Here is a 16,690-nt window from a genome sequence, read left to right as displayed (position 1 = left end):
TACACTGAAGAATCATACAAGGAGACCTCTTTCCTCTAGGATTTGTACGTTAGCAATAATTACGTTCACAGAGTATAGTATATCTGTGTTTCAGTCTGAAGTTACTGAAGGTCTGATACTTAAGATGTTCTAAAGCAGTCTGAGACCGCAAAAAAGGTATAGTTAGTGTCTAAGACTCTGTACAAGGTGGACACAGATGTTGCCTCAATGTACACAGATCTTCCTGGCTACTCTGCCTACTCCATGGATTAGCACCTGATTCAAACCCAAGGCACATATAAAAACTTACTCAAAGAATAAGAATAGGGAGTTAAATTCAGTCAGTGAAGAGGATGTATAGGGTTCTTTTAAAGGATTAGTGTTGCCAGTGCAGGTCTTTATATGATTTTTTTTGGAAGGGGCTGCGGCTGCTTTGTTTTTGTTTTGGACTCAAAATCCTTTCTAGAATTTTTATTCTTATTTTTATTTTTTTCAGAATTTTTAAAAAGTGAGTTTGCCACTGCTGTGATATCATAATGAATTGACAACATAAAAAAGCTATATATTTTATGTGATTACTGCTAAGTACTGCAATTATACTTGATACATAACAATTTTATAAGATCAATAGGCATGTTTTGGCTTTCTCCTAGGTAATAAATGGTACTTAGTACTTAATTACCCTTATTATGAAGTCCATGCCCTTTAGTGAGACATTCAAGGCCCTCTATAATCAGGTCTGAGTTTTCACTTCAGGAACTGCATTTGTCACTGTTCCACCCACCTAACCCCAAATGTTTACAGCTACTTGAATATGTCAAGCATGGCTGCAGGTTACCTCCCAGTGTATCTCTAACAGCATTAATACCTCTTCAGGCATGATGGATTGTTATACAACTGACTTATTCCACAAGCTCCTTCATGGAAGGGATTAAGGTTTAATACCCAGAACAGTGCCTGGCACATAGTATGTATTAACTATTTTAAAAAATGGCATTCGTAATTAGGAGTCTGTACCGCATTCATCCAACACATACCATGCATTGCACACTGTCTTTCAACATACCAGGACTACCTTACTTCAATTTTCCTAATGTGGGACCAAGCTTCTACAGGATTTTACTTCAAAGTATTTCCCTGGCAAATGACTATGCTCCTTTTGGCTGCTCAGAAAGATACAGGCTATCTAAAGCGGCCAGTCATAGGTTGTATTGCCTATATGTCAAAAGCCCGAGGAGGTACATTCCTGTAAATCCATGTCTTCAAAGCCAGGACAGAAAATTGAGAGTCATGAACTATAGATCTGGGAAATCTATTTTCATAAGAAAGAAAAAGAACTAAAATACAGTTTCTACCTGAAGCAGATGGTAGGTACATACGTATTTTATTTGTCCCCATAACCATCCTGGCAGAAAGCTATTACCGTGCCGTTTTATAGATCCAGAAACACAAAGAGCATCACAGGTAGCATCACGTACACCATTAGCCTGTTCCAAACACATAAATCACCTACTTCTTTCTGATCAAGCTGAAGAGAGGATTTTATTAAGTCTCGAAGTGCAGTTAGTTGTTTCTTTTCTTCATCCTGGGTCTGTTTTATCTACAAAAATAATTTACTTCTATTACCATTTATGCTTTTGCAGAGGGAGTTTAATTTATCCACATATATCAAACAGTTCTATCCTATAGCTAGTTTTCTTATTATTATATTCCTTCACACTGCTTCATTTTTGATATGGCACAATCTTCTCATCTTATGAATGTACCAGTGAGTTTTGAAATTAGTGAATACTGTGACAGGCTTTCTTATTAACTAATCTATTTAGAATAGACAATTAACTCTGGAGTATTATTTTAAATAAGGTTAAAAAATACCACTGAGATTATTTGCTTCTGGTTTTTCAAAGGGTGGTACTAGGAAAATCATGATGTATTAAACAGGCCAGAAGAGAATCATAGAATGACTAAGAATCTAATGGGCCAGCTAGTTTATGTACGAAAGTTTATACAGCAGTAAATGGGGACAGAGATTGGTGCTTCTTTTTTTTTTGAGACAGAGTCTCACTTTGTAACCCTTGGTAGAGTGCCATGATGTCATAGCTCACAGCAATCTCAAACTCCTCAGCCTGCCAAGTAGCTGGGACTATAGGCACTCACCACAACGCCTGGCTATTTTTAGTGATGGGGGTCTTGCTCTAGCTCAGGCTGGTCTCGAACCCTTGAGCTCAGGCAATCCACCTGCCTCAGCCTCTTAGCTGCTTTCTTTTAATTACTTGACACTGAACTGCAACCTGAACCATGCTAACTACTAAGAGAAGATTTAAAAAATCTACAGCTATGTACTTTTAAAGTTATATAAGAATATAAGGTATTATTTGAAGTTCCAAAACTTTTTTTGAAGATATTTACTTGTAATACATATGATTTTTTTTTGGAGATAGAGCCTTAAGCTGTCGCCCTGGGTAGAGTGCTGTGGCATCACAGCTCATAGCAACCTCCAACTCCTGGGCTTAAGCCATTCTCTTGCCTAAGCCTCCCAAGTAGCTGGGACTACAGGTGCCTGCCACAACGCCTGGCCAATTTTTTTGGTTGTAGTTGTTACTGTTGTTTGGCAAGCCTGGACTGGATTCGAACTTGCCAGCTCTGGTGTATGTGGCTGGAGCCTTAGCCGCTTGAGCTCCAGGTGCTGAGCCTATTATATGCTTTTGATATCATTCGTTGCCAAATGGTTTATGGACAACAAGTTTGCCATTTCTACAAATGCCATTTAATTTTATTTTCAGGAAAGTTTTCCTTTTGATTTCCTATTAAAAAGCAAAACTTAAGAAACTGAAAAACTAGAGAAAATATAAAACAATTAAAAAAACCCCATAAGCTTGTCTACTCAGAAATAATCAACTGATTTTATTCTTCCATAGTCATTCTTTCTGCAATTGCTAATCAAAGGGCACTCAAATGTCATGCTGCTGAACTCTGAATGGAGAGCCATCTGGAACTGATGGTTTATACCCCCTCCCTGCTCCTCTTATGCCCTCAAAAGGTACACTGGAATATTTGACCACTGATGACTATCGCTTATCTGTCCTAGGTTTGTAATGACACATCACTTAACCTTTTCTGCTTTTAATACCCTTCTAATACAGGTTTCATATTTGCTAACAGGCATGTGTTTAGCCATGAAAGCAAGTGAAACTGCATGTATTTTATGAAGAACTTACATTATATAAATCAGCAGCCAGCTTCTCAATGTACTGTTTCAATTTATCAGCTGTTTTCAAGCCATCTTGAAAGAAACTACAAAGGAAAACATTTGAGATTTACCAGCAGAATAAAAAGAGAACTATACCAACAAAATCTGAAAATATACTCATGTGTATTTTACCCATTTATCTATACAAAACAGCTATACAATTAATTTCAATATTATATAAAGATATACCAATAGATTATAGCTACCAACTGACATTTGATAAAAGATATCACCGACACCGCAAATTACAGCTGCAGTTCCAACACAGTAATTTCATAATGTGCATATTCATCCGTATGTAGGATAATTCCTCCTGGTTATCCCACATTTAAATTCAAGAGAGAAAGAAAGACATATTAACCTGCAGATTACCATGAAGTTAGTCTGCACACCATAAGGAGACAAGTGGCTGAACTACAGATAAGGGCAGGAGCAAAGTCAGGAAAGTCAGTTTACCCAGTTCCCCAACAGTCCCACGTTCCAACACATACTTGACACAAAGCATTTTAAAGCAATGGTACCAATACATTTGGAAAGCTTTATCCCACAACTTACATAAAAATTTTGCATTATTTCACACAAAAAATAACAAGGGCTGGCATTTGTGGAGCATTTGTCACATACCCAGCACTGCACTAAGTACTTAACCCTAATGAGTCACCTCAGTCTCATCTCCATTTCTCGGAAGGATAAATAAAGGCATACAGCAAGCACATAACTTGCTCAGGCTGCTCATTCAACCAGTAAATGGAACTCAGATCCAGGTCTGCCTGATTCTGAAACCATGTTCTTAATTAGGAGAGATTTCATCTCAGGTGGAAACTTCCACTCAGGAGCCCAGTCTATAACGTCAGGTTAGAGAAACATAAAATAAACCTCAGAAAACTGGTATTCAGAATTTACTTTGCTCCACTGGAAGGCTCTCTAACTGTTCCCAATAGCAGATTATTTCTCAAATATACTTTTATCTTTTTCTTTTTATTAAATCAAAACATAGATCATGTATAGATTAATGCATTTATAGGGTACATTGTGCTGATTTCATATACACCTAGTAGAAGAATTGCAGGATCAAATGGCAGGTCTACTTTTAGAATCCTGAGTATTCTCCATACTTCGTTCCAAAAGAGATGTATTCTCTTGTATTCCTATCAGCAGTGCAGAAGTGTTCCCTTTTCTCCACATCCACGCCAACATCTGTAGTTTTGGGATTTTGTGATGTGAGCCACTCTTATGGGAATTAGATGATACCTCAAAGTGGTTTTGATTTGTATTTCTCTGATGATTAAAGATGATGAGCATTTTTTCATGTGTCTGTAGGCCAGATCTTACCAATTACTAAGAAATGCATTCTGTTTCTGAGGGATTCTACTGTATTTCTCAGATCTTTGAGGGCTGCAAGTTCTTGCCTAAATGTGTCAAAATCTTTGGTGATTTTGTCTTTGAATTCATTGAATTCTTGAGACAACTTCTGAATTGCTCCTTGAATTTCTAATTCCATCTTTACCTCCATTCTGTTAATCTTATTTGCAATCCAAATTCTGAATTTGATTTCTGACATTTCAGCCATTTGTTTATGAATGGGATCTTCTTTTGTGTCTCCTTTGTCATTCCTTGGGGGAGTTGATCTACTCCGAGTATTCATGTTGCCAGAGTTCTTCCACTGATTCTGCCCCATGATTATTTTTCACCATTTGGCTAGAGAAGCTGGTAAGGTGAAATTGAACTGAGGGCTCCCAGAGTTGTAATTAACCAGCCCTTTACCAAAGAACTTGGACTGGTGATTGCAGCTTTTCCCTTAGAGCTTTACAAAGGTCCCATTCAGAACTACAGCCTAAAACTCTGGGGGCCTGCTTGGTGTGTGGGGCTAGATGGCGCTGACCGGTATTCAGCTAGTTTCTGTCCAATCCTAGTGAATCAGTGGCTTTGGGCTGAAATCTCAGCTATGGAGATATACAAACTAAGACATCCCCCATCCCCACAGGTGACAACTGGAAGGGGAGAATCCCACATTCCTACAACAACATAACCAGGGTACAACCTTGGTGGGTCCCCTGGTGATCAGGCCAGGTCAAGAGTTCCAAACCAATTGTCCTGGTCAACACAAATCAGGTGGCTAGAGTCCAAAAGGTCATCGGCATCTAGGAGGGGGTGGGGGGTCCACTGGCAGCTCAATTTGACCCCAGTGGGAGGGACCATGGTGGCAACCATGGTGACTCCTGCAAGGGTCACAGGAGCCGGGTGGGGAACTGGAGGGCAAGCTGCTGATCCCCAGCCTCAAGCCTCAGGAGCCTGGTGGCGGGAAGACAGAGGGTGGAGTTGCCAGCCACAGGCTGCGAGTCTTAGGAGCCAGAGGGCGGAGTTGCCGGCCATGGGCCACATGGGTCACAAGATCCAGGCATGAGTCACCTGAGGTGCGCCACAGGTTGCAGGAGCCGGGTAGGAGTCACCTGCAGTGGGCCGCAGGTTGGATGAAGACTAATCTCATCTCCATATCCCAGTACAAAGGAGATGCTCAGTAAGTAGGTATGAATGAAGCAGTATCAAGATTGTTTTCTGTGTTTTGAGGCAGGGTCTCACTCTACTGCCTGGGCTAGCACGCAGTTCCACCATCATAGCTCAAAGCACCCACAATCTCTTGAGATCAAGCAATTCTCCTGCCTCAGCCTTTTGAATACTTAGGACTACAGGTGTACATTACCACACCCAGTTAATTTTTCAAATTTGCAGAGATGGGTTATACTATGCTGAACAGGCTGCCCTCAAGCTCCAGGCTCAGCCTCCCAAAGTGCTGGGATTATAGGTCTGAGCCACAGTGCCTGGCCCACAATAACAAGAAGTTTTAAGGCAGATTTTTTTTTTTAAGCTTAATAAATACGTGCATTCAATGGCAACAACAAATCTTATCAGAACTGGGTTTCAGAGTGATTACTGAAATCCTCTAAGTTCCAACATTCTTTAAGGTTGACCTCTTTGGTGGAGAAATCTTACTAAAATAAGGAAGAGAAGTAGAAATGCTATCTTTTAGTAAGTCATTCAGCAACAGGGATGAGAATGATGACTTTTTTTTTTAATCACTTAACTGGAAAACAGAGTTAAGCTCTCATTTTCCAGCATTCAAGTTTGTATCACTGCCCGTAGGGATGCAACCTCTCAATGTAGAATTAAAGAACTTTCATGCTCTTCTTTGGCCCTTGAATACTTTTCCAGTTTTAACTCCATTTTCCCTTGAAAACTCGAAGCTCCAGCCATTCCGTATTATTTCCAATTGCTTATTCTTTCTCAACCCATTCTCCTCTTCGACCCCAGCCTTTGCATATGCTGTGCTCTGCCTGGAATGCTATTTTTCTCTATACCTGTCTGCTGAACTCTCATTCTGTTGAGACTCAGCTCAGTTGCTACCTCCCCCAAAAGTCTTCCCTTGTCCTGCCAGTCACTAGATAGTATCACTGAGCACTTGTGCTCAGGCCCCAGTACCACCCCTAGAGAGGCTAGTAACATTCTGCACAGAGCAGACCATCCCTACGTGTTAACGTGAATCAGGGTCTTCTACACCAGGAAAGAGGAGTATGTCAAGGAGGTAGCCAGATGGCTATAAAGCTAATCACAGCAAAACCAATTCTGGTCTCTGATACTGTACATAATCTCTGGAGAAGGGTTTTGAAGGTACAGCACTTACATGTAAGATGGATATTATCAGGACTTCTTACAACAGAAAAGGCAATGACCCTGGGGTCAGATGATTATGACCACCACTGATCTGTGTTCTAGGATTTAATAGCTATGGAACCTTGGCAAGTCATTTAACATTGCTTAGCCTCAGTTTGCTGATGTGTAAATGGGCAAAGAATACACGTAACACATATGAAACCATGCAACAAAGCATGAAGCACTCAGGATGTGCTTAGGAAATGCAGGTTCTCTTCCCTGGAGCCATGTAGGTTAATCTTATAAGGAGTTATAATAACCTGCCCAGAGGGACACAGATTCTTCACAGGTATTTTTGAAAAGATGCTTCATTTTTACTTTAAACATAAAAGGAATTTAATCAACATGCTTTAAAAAAAAAGTTCTAGATCTGTGTTCCAATATGGTAGCTACTAGTCATATGCAGCTATTTAAAATTAAATAAAAATTCAGTTCCTAAAGCCTCACAAGCCTTATTTCAAGTGCTTAACAGTCACGTGTGGCTAGCAAAGAATATGAACATTTCCATCACTGCAGAAAGTTCTACTAGACAGTGCTGCTTGATAGAGATAGGTAACAGGGAGGCCTTTTCTTTCACTTACACTCCATGTATGCTCCATGGTGTTTAAGAAACCTGAATAAACAGGAGTTAGTGTAAGCACTAATTAACTGCATCTGAATTATCAATACATCTCAATAACCCAGATCAGAGACAGAGTAGTGTATTAGACCCACATATCTAGGCCCAAGCCTAGGCTTACCAAATCAAAATTTCTAGCATACTCTCTAAGAGCCTGTACTCTGGAGTTAGAGAACTGGGTTGAAGATGTGGTTCCATTACCTTCAGCTATAATTCCATGAGCACATGGGTCTTTCTTTTGTTTTTTATATTTCTTCTGATAAAAAAATTCATGTAACATAAAATTCATCATTTTATAGTGTACTTGCTGTTCAACAGTTTCTAGTCTATTTGGAGGGTTGTGTAATCATCACCATTATGAAGTCCACAACACAATACAGAAAGAAACCCCATACATGTTATTAGCAGTGACTGTTACTGCCTCAATGGATTTGCTTTTTCTAACACCTCATATACGTGGAATCACACAACAAACACACAGTCTCTTGTGTCTGGCTCCATGTAATAGTATGTATCAATTCTTCATTCTTTTTTATGCCTAAATAATACTCCATTCTGAGTAAGCTTTGTGTTTTCCCATAATATTAATGATAACCTTCTTAAATATTTCTGTTGAATATAAAGATCTTACTATTTATAACATTATTTAAAAAGAAATTAGAGACATCAAAGAAAATTATGTATCTAATTTTTGGAAAGTATTTTAACTAGTCAAAAGGACCTACATGATGCTTCTTATAAATATCAGAGCTGTATGGACCAGTTTTGAAAGGTCCTTGTGCTATTTTCTGTAGTAACTTCCACCAAGTGACACATATTTTAAGAGTAAATGGCACATTTTCACACAAAGACTATGCAGAAAAACCCATGAAATTTAACCCAAGAAGTAAATAAGCAAATGTAGTCTCACAGAACCACAAACATTCTAAAAAGGTAGCCCTGCAATGTAAACAAATAAAAATGGTGCCAGGGTAGAACAAAGGATATCTCTCAAAATACAACACCAATTATATAAGAATCCACGTATAAATGCCAAGTAATCTTAATGCCTAAGTTATTAAATTTCACTTAATTTAGATTAAAAAAAAATAAAACCAAAAACTCCAGATGGGAATTCATGGTACAAATTATACAATAATAGGTAAAATGCCAAGTAAGAGAGGTGGGGGAAGGACCTCACCAGAAAGGACTCCTTAGTGATAGGGGCTCATGCATCTGCAAGAACTCCAGAGGCTGTCCAGGTTCTTTCTTTTTCTTTCTTTTTTTTTGCAGTTTTTGGCTAGGGCTGGGTTTGAACTGGCCATCTCTGGCATATAGGGCCAGTGCCCTACTCCTTTGAGCCACAGGTGCTGCCCAAGTCCAGGTTATTTCTGAGTAACCCAATAGTTGCCCTAATTTGAGCAGTACACTGATTTATAGAAACACTGAAGATGATGACAGTACTATTTCTGATCCAGTTATCTGTAGAAGGTTATTATATCATTACATTTAGCCACCACGTGAAGAAATAAAGAGTATTAAGACAAATCATGAAGGGAATGGGGCCTTACTTGGGCTAATTAAGGACTGCAATGTTCTACTTACTTGCACTGTGCATGATAATACTTTATAAGATTCTGCAGTAGATCCACACCCTTTTTCGTCTTGATTTCATTAACTTTAATGAGATACTGTGGAAATAAAACAGAATTTGATGCTGATTAATTCCAGCCAGGGCTCTTCAGTCATGGGTTCAGGTGGCAGAACACCACTTGGGAATCTGCACAAGTTAAAGGGCCTTGGGTGGCCTTTAGACAATTTAGGGAATGCTGATTTGGCACAGTCACAAAGTGTACAAAACAAACTGATTAGTGTTATCATTTTATAAATTCCTATGATTAGTCTATTAGACAAGCAGAAACAAAACACAGCAAAACATTCCAGAATAACTGATTATTTCCCCTTGGTGCAGTGGGTCTCAAACATAATAGTTCACATGGTCAAAAACTCAGAAGACATTGTTTTTTGCAAGTAGACCTTTCTCTTCAAGGAATATGCTATAAAATATTGCAACTTTAGACCACGGAGGTGAATCAAGTGTTTGCTATTCAATAATGAAAGAATACAAATAAAAGTAACCCATGAATAATTTATGCAGTTAACTAAACACGATTGGTTCTGATTTGCACTATCTGACCAAGATTTCCGATTGACACCATTTGCTTTCTGCTCACTTGTTCTATTGTGTGAAAAGGTTCATGAGTATCAAGTTCAAGGAGCCAAAGATATATGAAAAAGAGGGAGAGAGGGAAGAACCAATCAGAAAGGAGGGGGGGGAAACACTGATTTAGGAAACATACTTAAAATTGAGAAAATTCACCATTTTCATATTTTCTGAAAGCTACAAAGGAACTCCATAACTCGACAATAGTGTCGGAATGGGTTGACCTCTAGGTCAAAGAGTGTAAAGTGCTCAGTGGAATTCAGTTTGAGAACCACTGCTGTAAGTTTAAGGTAGCATGCTTTACATTGCCTTTTTCCCCCACAAAATCAGGCTTTCTTAACTACTATTTCATTTAAACTTTATTTAGACCAGAAACATGGTTAAAAACTAAAAAAAAAAAAACCGAACCCCGAAACCAAAAAACAAAACATGCTCTAAATTTGTACCAATAAAACTTATTTTTCACCACTGTTACCTCTCATCAATCCCCCCACCCCCCCATCACTCACAAGCAACATTAAGGTTCTCACCAAAGAATCCTGTTTTGGCTTAAAGAGCCCCAAGGGACCAAGGCTCAAAACATGACACAACAGTGCAATGGCAGGTTCCCAAAAGGCTTGGAGAAAAATGGAGATTAGAATCCTTAAGAAACAGTCCCCTTCTCTAAGAGCCAAACAGCCTGCCTTTATACACAAAGACTGCAGACTAGCAGGAGATTACAGGTTTTCTAATTCTAGGCAAATTAAGGAAAAGTCCAGTCTTACTTCACACATTTGGAGCTGAAAGAGGCGCCTTTCCTTTTCCATCTCTTCTGCAATCTCAGCTCCTGTAATCTCTGTGCGGATCATCCCATGCTGTTTTGCATGTTCTCTTTTCTCCTTCTCAATTTTTGTACTGTAAAAGTAAAGCCGATACTATTATTTTACCATTTTTAAAAAAATACTGTTGGTGGTGAGTACACCAATGTAAACTATGAACTCTGGGTAATAATGATGTATTTATGTAGGTTCACCAACTATATCATATTATCAGTCTGGTGTAGTTAGTGATAATGTGGGGGGCTTTGCATGTGTGGAGGCAGGGCATATATGGGAAATCTCTGCCCCTTCTGGTCAAAAGAAAGTCTATGGAAAAATAAATTACATTCCTGGCTTTCCTTTAATCAAAGTCACTGACTATTTCTTATTTCTAACCTCTTAAAAGTTAAGAGGCTAGAATCTTAAGTTTGTAGAATAAATCAGAAGTAAAAATCTTTTTTTTTTTTTTTTGGATTTGTAGACAGTCTCACTTTGTCCCCTTGGGTAGAGTGCTGTACTGTCACAGCTCACAGCAACCTCAAATTCTCAGGCTCATGCAATCCTCTGGCCTTAGGCTCCCGAGTAGCAGGGACTATAGGTGTGTGCCACAAAATCCAGTGATTTTTTAGACACAAGGTCTCGCTCTAAAATCTTAAGAAAACAATCTTAAGGATTTTCAGCTAGGAAACTTCTTACATTTTAAATTTGATCTTATCCATGATATAGTCATATAAATTCTTTTACATTTTTATAGGCATGAAGAAAATTTGATAATTTACCTTTTCTTGGGCAAAGCAATTTATGATGAAAAAGAATCAGAAAGTTGGAGACCTGAGGCTTTTCTTGATTATCAACAGATTATAAGATTTAGAATTCTTTCAAGATAATTAGAGTATATACTGGGTCTTCGAGGGTATGCATAAAAATTAGTCAAAGGTTCCTCTAAATCTGAACTATTTTAAAATCGTAATACCATGTTTTAATCATTCAACCACTTGCATTGGATTGCACAAAGTAAGCAAAGAGAGAAATCCCAATGTATAATTTGGAATCCTAGGAAAATGTTCTTGGGGAGGAGGGGAAAGTCAGGGGAAAACCAGGGAAGAAAGCAGGGCCACACTAAACCCACGGTATCTGAGGCTAATGCTTGGTTATAACAGACCAATAGTAATAACAGGAATGATCCCAGCCCTCTTTCCAAAAATCTACTTAACTTGAAAATGGACTTCTAATTTTAGAAACAGATTGTAATTAATAGTTGTGAATATATGGTGTGCCTGTAGCTCAGTGGGTAGGGCACTGGCCACATACACCGAGGGTGGTGAGTTTGAGCCCAGCCTGGGCCTGCTAAACAACAATGACAACTTCAACCAAAAAATAGCTGGGTGTTGTTGCGGGCGCCTGTAGTCCCAGCTACTTGGGGGGTTGAGGCAAGAGATTCGCTTAAGCCCAAGAGGTGGAGGTTGCTATGAGCAGTGTGGCCAGGGTACTCTACCAAGGGCAACAACACAGTGACATGCTGTCTCGAAAAAAACAAAGTTAGTTGTGAATATAAAAGCTAACTAATGTAACTTTCAAGTCTTCTTTAAGTTGTGGTGGTGGTTGGGAAAACCCAAACTCCAAAGAAAGCCAATATCCTTGCCTCCTTGTCTATATGGAAATACAGCCTAAGGAAAAGTCTTCCACAAACCTGTGTGGGAGTGACACTAATACTCTAATGCCACAGCTGAGCAATTCTCTAATTATGCCATCTTGGCAGTCAAACTGGCATGATGGCAGAGATTTTAACAAAAAGAGACTAATTCTCAGCTTTCTCACCCTTCACTGAAGTGGGTTAGAAGAGAAAAACATATGGGTGAAGGGAGCCATAACTTAATAATGGCCTTCTGATTTACCATGGTGTTTTGATCACATGTGTATTTCTTCTTCCTCCAGCAATCCCAACTAAAATATTACAGGCATAAAAAAGGAATAATCTCCCAAAGAAGGAATCATCTCCCAAAGACAAGAAGAACTAAAGATAAAAAAGGATAGGAGAATTTCAGAAATATCTGGAAGAGCACGGTGGAGGAGAAAAGAGAAGTCTGAACTCCAAATCATAGCATTTCTTACACCTTCCTCGTTTAAGAAGCTTTCGCAATCACTAGGTAGAGGGCTGAGGAACTGTAAGGCCTAGAGCACTGATCTCAGATACTGACAGTTAGAATACTGGTCAAAGTGCTCTCTTGGCATCTAACTTGAAACCTAAAAAGACATCAGCAAGCTTTCTTGACAGGTCTTGCTGACGCATATAAGCTTTCAATTCGCCTTCGGGTGCCTTGTTCTGAAATACAAACACTCAGGGAGTCTAAGATAATGTGGAATAGCCTCCAAAATGAAAGTGAGAATGAGCAAAATACAAAAAGGGGAAGAAGGGGGAGGAACCAAAGGCAATAAAGGAAGCAGATAGAAGATGTACAAGATGTGGAACTGAAACACATTCTTTTTAGTAAAGTATCTCAAGAATGGAAAAAAAAAGTATCCAATGTACTCAATACTATTATGAAACCAATATATCATCACTTACACATTCATGAGTAGGATAAAACACAACTATAGTCCAGAAAGAAGGAGGGAAGAGGAGGGAAAGTGGAGGGAGGCTATTTGGTGGGACTTCACCTATTGTGCATAACGCAATGGTATATTTCAAAACTACTAAGAGTACAGTATACATGTTTTACTACAACAAACAAGGGAGATGATGATTGTGTTAATCAATCTGATTTAAGCATTACACATTGTGTATCAAATCAGCACATTATGTTCCATAATTGTACACAGTTATGATTTAATAAAAAAATGAATAAAAATATTTACAAAATGTCATTAAATCTTTAGCTAAAATATTGTATCAATAAAACAAGAGAAATAAACTATAAAAAGGTAAAAGAAAATCTGATTGAGCAAAAGAGCTTTTATAAATTTAAAATACGATAGCCAAAATTAAAAAGTCAACTGAAACAGGGAGGAAAAACATGAAGTAGTAACCTAAAATGTAAATCAAATAGAACAAAAAAAGAAGAAAATCATAAGAACAATTTAGGAAGTCCAACATTTTATGATGAAAAGAAAAAATTACAAGAAGTTTCCAGACCTGAAGAATTGCAAATAGCAAATTTGCAAATGGAATGCCCACACAATGGCCCATGAAGACTGTAAAACCTTAGATAGAGAGAAAACTTTAACTTTTCTAAGTGAAAATAAAACAAACAAAACCACATATCACATAGAAATAAATGGAAACCAGAAAGTTACTACTGGATTTTTACAATTTAGCAACACTAGAAATTAGAAAACAGTGGAACAATGTCCTCACCATCCTAAGAGAAAATGATCATAACATTTACATTCAGCCATATCCTCATTCTGTGTGATGGCAGAACAAAGTTTTTTGGACATAGGAAACTTGGGAATTTGCCCCTTTTACAGCTGTTCCCTAGAAACTAAGGGAGGAAGTGGGCCAGCAAAATATGGGACTACAATAGGAATGATGAAGTAAATTCCAATTCAAAGCAAGTCATAGCTGTACTGCTGGTCTCAAGAGCTCTGGAAAAGAATATCTTTAGGGAAAAGAAACCAACATAGTAGGTTTATGATCATTATAATTATATATTTTCTAAACCAAAATATTATTAATGGGTGTCTGACATCTGTTGGAACAGATAATAACCCAAAAGAGGATGAAGCTAATGAAGAAAAGAGGCTATTATGCCATTAAGAAAAAGGCTGGGAGTGGTGGCTCATGTCAGCACTTTGGGAGGCTGAGAACACTGCTTGAGGCCAGGAGTTTGAGATGAGTCTTGGCAACACAGTGAGACCCTATCTCTTAAACAAATAAACAAACAAAGCAAACCAGATATGGTGGTCTGTGCCTGCAGTCCTAGCTACATGGGAGGCTGAGGCAGGAGGATCTCTTGAGCCCAGGAGTTTGGGGCTGCAGTGAGCTATGACAACAGCACTGCACTCCAGCCTAGGCAACAGAGCAAGACCGTCTCAAACAAAACAAAACAGAAAGAAATTATACTATAAGAATAGAAATTCAGAGGGCAATTAAAGGGAGGAAGGAGGGCAACTGGCAAGATCTCACCTCATGTACACAGTGTGAGAGTGTTCAGCATGGTCCCTGGGTGAAGAGCTCAACTACAACTTTAACTTTACCATGGAAGTGAGAACAATGTAACCTAAAACTGTGTATCCTCATATTAATTTAAATAAAAAAGAATAGAAATTCAATCATAATGTACATTCAGATTAGCAATGAATGTTTATACTAATAAAAATATAAACCCCGAGACTGGTTTAACCCAAAATTATTTTATCAACTATACTGGATGAACAGAGTTGGGAAAGTGATGGGGTGGTTGTACAGGGAACTGAATCTTCATCTACCACAGCAATACAGCAGAGCTGAAGTAAGAAATACCAGCGAGAGAACACTCAGGAGCACAGAGATAAATCAGGAAACAGTTAAAAAAAAAAAATTAGATAAAGTAGCAGAATCAGGAGGAGCAGATAGGGCTGCCGCATTTTCTTTTCTTTTTTTTTTTTTTGAGACAGAGCCTCAAGCTGTCCCCCTGGGTAGAGTGCCGTGGCATTACAGCTCATAGCAACCTCCAACTCCTGGGCTCAAGCGAGTCTCCTGCCTCCGCCTCCCAAGCAGCTGGGACCACAGGCGCCTGCCACAACGCCCGGCTATTTTTGGTTGCAGCCGTCATTGTTGTTTTGGCGGGTCCGGGCTGGGGATTCGAACCCGCCACCTTAGGTGTACGTGGCTGGCGCCTTAGCCGGTTGAGCTATAGGCGCCAAGCCGCTGCCGCATTTTCATTAGAAGCACCCTCTTTGCTGACTCAACATTCTCCCCTACATCATTTGTAAGGAACTCTGCACTGTTATTAGGTGCAGCATGAACTCAATGGGTCTAGGTGGTGGCTGACAGTACAGACGTCCACCGGCGAGCAGCGCAGTGAAGGGCACCTGGTCCATCTGGAATGCTCTGCATGCTATGATAAACTACAATGGTGAAGACACTGTTATTTGGGGCTTCTCTACATGCTGTCAGATTAAGTCTTCACTAATACAAGTTCCATCTGATGTTTTATGTACATGGATTACTTTGATCAAATAATATTTGATTATTAAAAATAATATTGATTATTCAAAATAATCTATATTATTCTGTTAAACAGAAACACTTCCAGGCCTGGATAATTTCTTTAATAAATATTCACATAATCCATAAACTACGACTCTGCTAAGCGCTGGGGGATTAATAACATACACAAAAACAATGTGGTTGCTGTCCTCACCAAGTCCAGATTCTGAAAGACAAGTTCATACATCATGTGTGAGAAGTACCATGAGGGCCATCTGTAACATCTTAGAATGTTTTACATTCTTTGATATACAGAATACTGACCACAGGATGCTTCGAAGTCTTTAACATAGACTTTTAATAGCTAGAAATACAGTTATGCCACCTACTACTGGTAGCACTTTAGTTGACAAAGCACATATAATACAACGTTCTGTTGCTGCTGCTCCCATGTCTTACAAAGGAGGTATATCCTCTAAGTCTAGAGCAAAGCTTTTTCTCCCGCCTTTGTGGACTCATTGATCAGTTGACTGTTTTAAGAAACTTAGTTCTCAGCTGCATTTATAACTGCCAATGCACGGAAGTATTCTTCCCAACAATGCACTTATCACACAAGCAGTTACAGAAGTAGTTTGGGAAAAAACATTTAGTCCTAAATTTGTTTTTCCTTTGCTTCTATTTTCACTCTGTTGCTACTGCTGCCTGCAAAAATGTTTTTATTCTCTTATGTTTAGAGTTATCCAAGTTCTATCCAAGTTATCCAAAGCCAAGACTTTCATTAAAAGCTTTATAATACGTATACCCTCCCTTACCACCCTACTCCCTGGTGTTACAAACATCTCAGAGTAGTAACAAAGGAACATGGAACCATGCACAGCGTGAAGATAAGCCAGGCACCACGCAAAGTGTTCATCACCCTCATCTCTCACAATAACTCCACAAGGTCAGTGGCCTCTTAGTCTCTCCAGGCTTCAGTTTCCCTGATATAAAGACAGAGTGGAAG

General features: G+C 38.9%; 1 protein-coding gene across 1 annotated transcript in view; it reads right to left on the bottom strand.

Moving 5' to 3' along the window:
* Nucleotides 1-16,690, bottom strand: part of ASAP1 (ArfGAP with SH3 domain, ankyrin repeat and PH domain 1) — a 345,855-nt gene that overhangs the window by 94,206 nt on the left and 234,959 nt on the right. The window contains exons 7-10 of the mRNA XM_003782341.2: nt 10,524-10,653; nt 9,141-9,226; nt 3,198-3,273; nt 1,493-1,579 (exon numbers count right to left, since the gene is read on the bottom strand). Coding sequence (XP_003782389.1) covers nt 1,493-1,579; nt 3,198-3,273; nt 9,141-9,226; nt 10,524-10,653 — 379 coding nt within the window. The remainder of the gene's footprint in view (nt 1-1,492; nt 1,580-3,197; nt 3,274-9,140; nt 9,227-10,523; nt 10,654-16,690) is intronic.

The sequence above is a fragment of the Otolemur garnettii genome, unplaced genomic scaffold (genome assembly GCF_000181295.1).
Source record: "Otolemur garnettii isolate 467f Iridium unplaced genomic scaffold, OtoGar3 scaffold00004, whole genome shotgun sequence".
NCBI classification, from domain to species: domain Eukaryota; kingdom Metazoa; phylum Chordata; class Mammalia; order Primates; family Galagidae; genus Otolemur; species Otolemur garnettii.
Note: the sequence above shows the minus strand (reverse complement) of the source record. Positions and strands in the feature narration are given on the sequence as shown.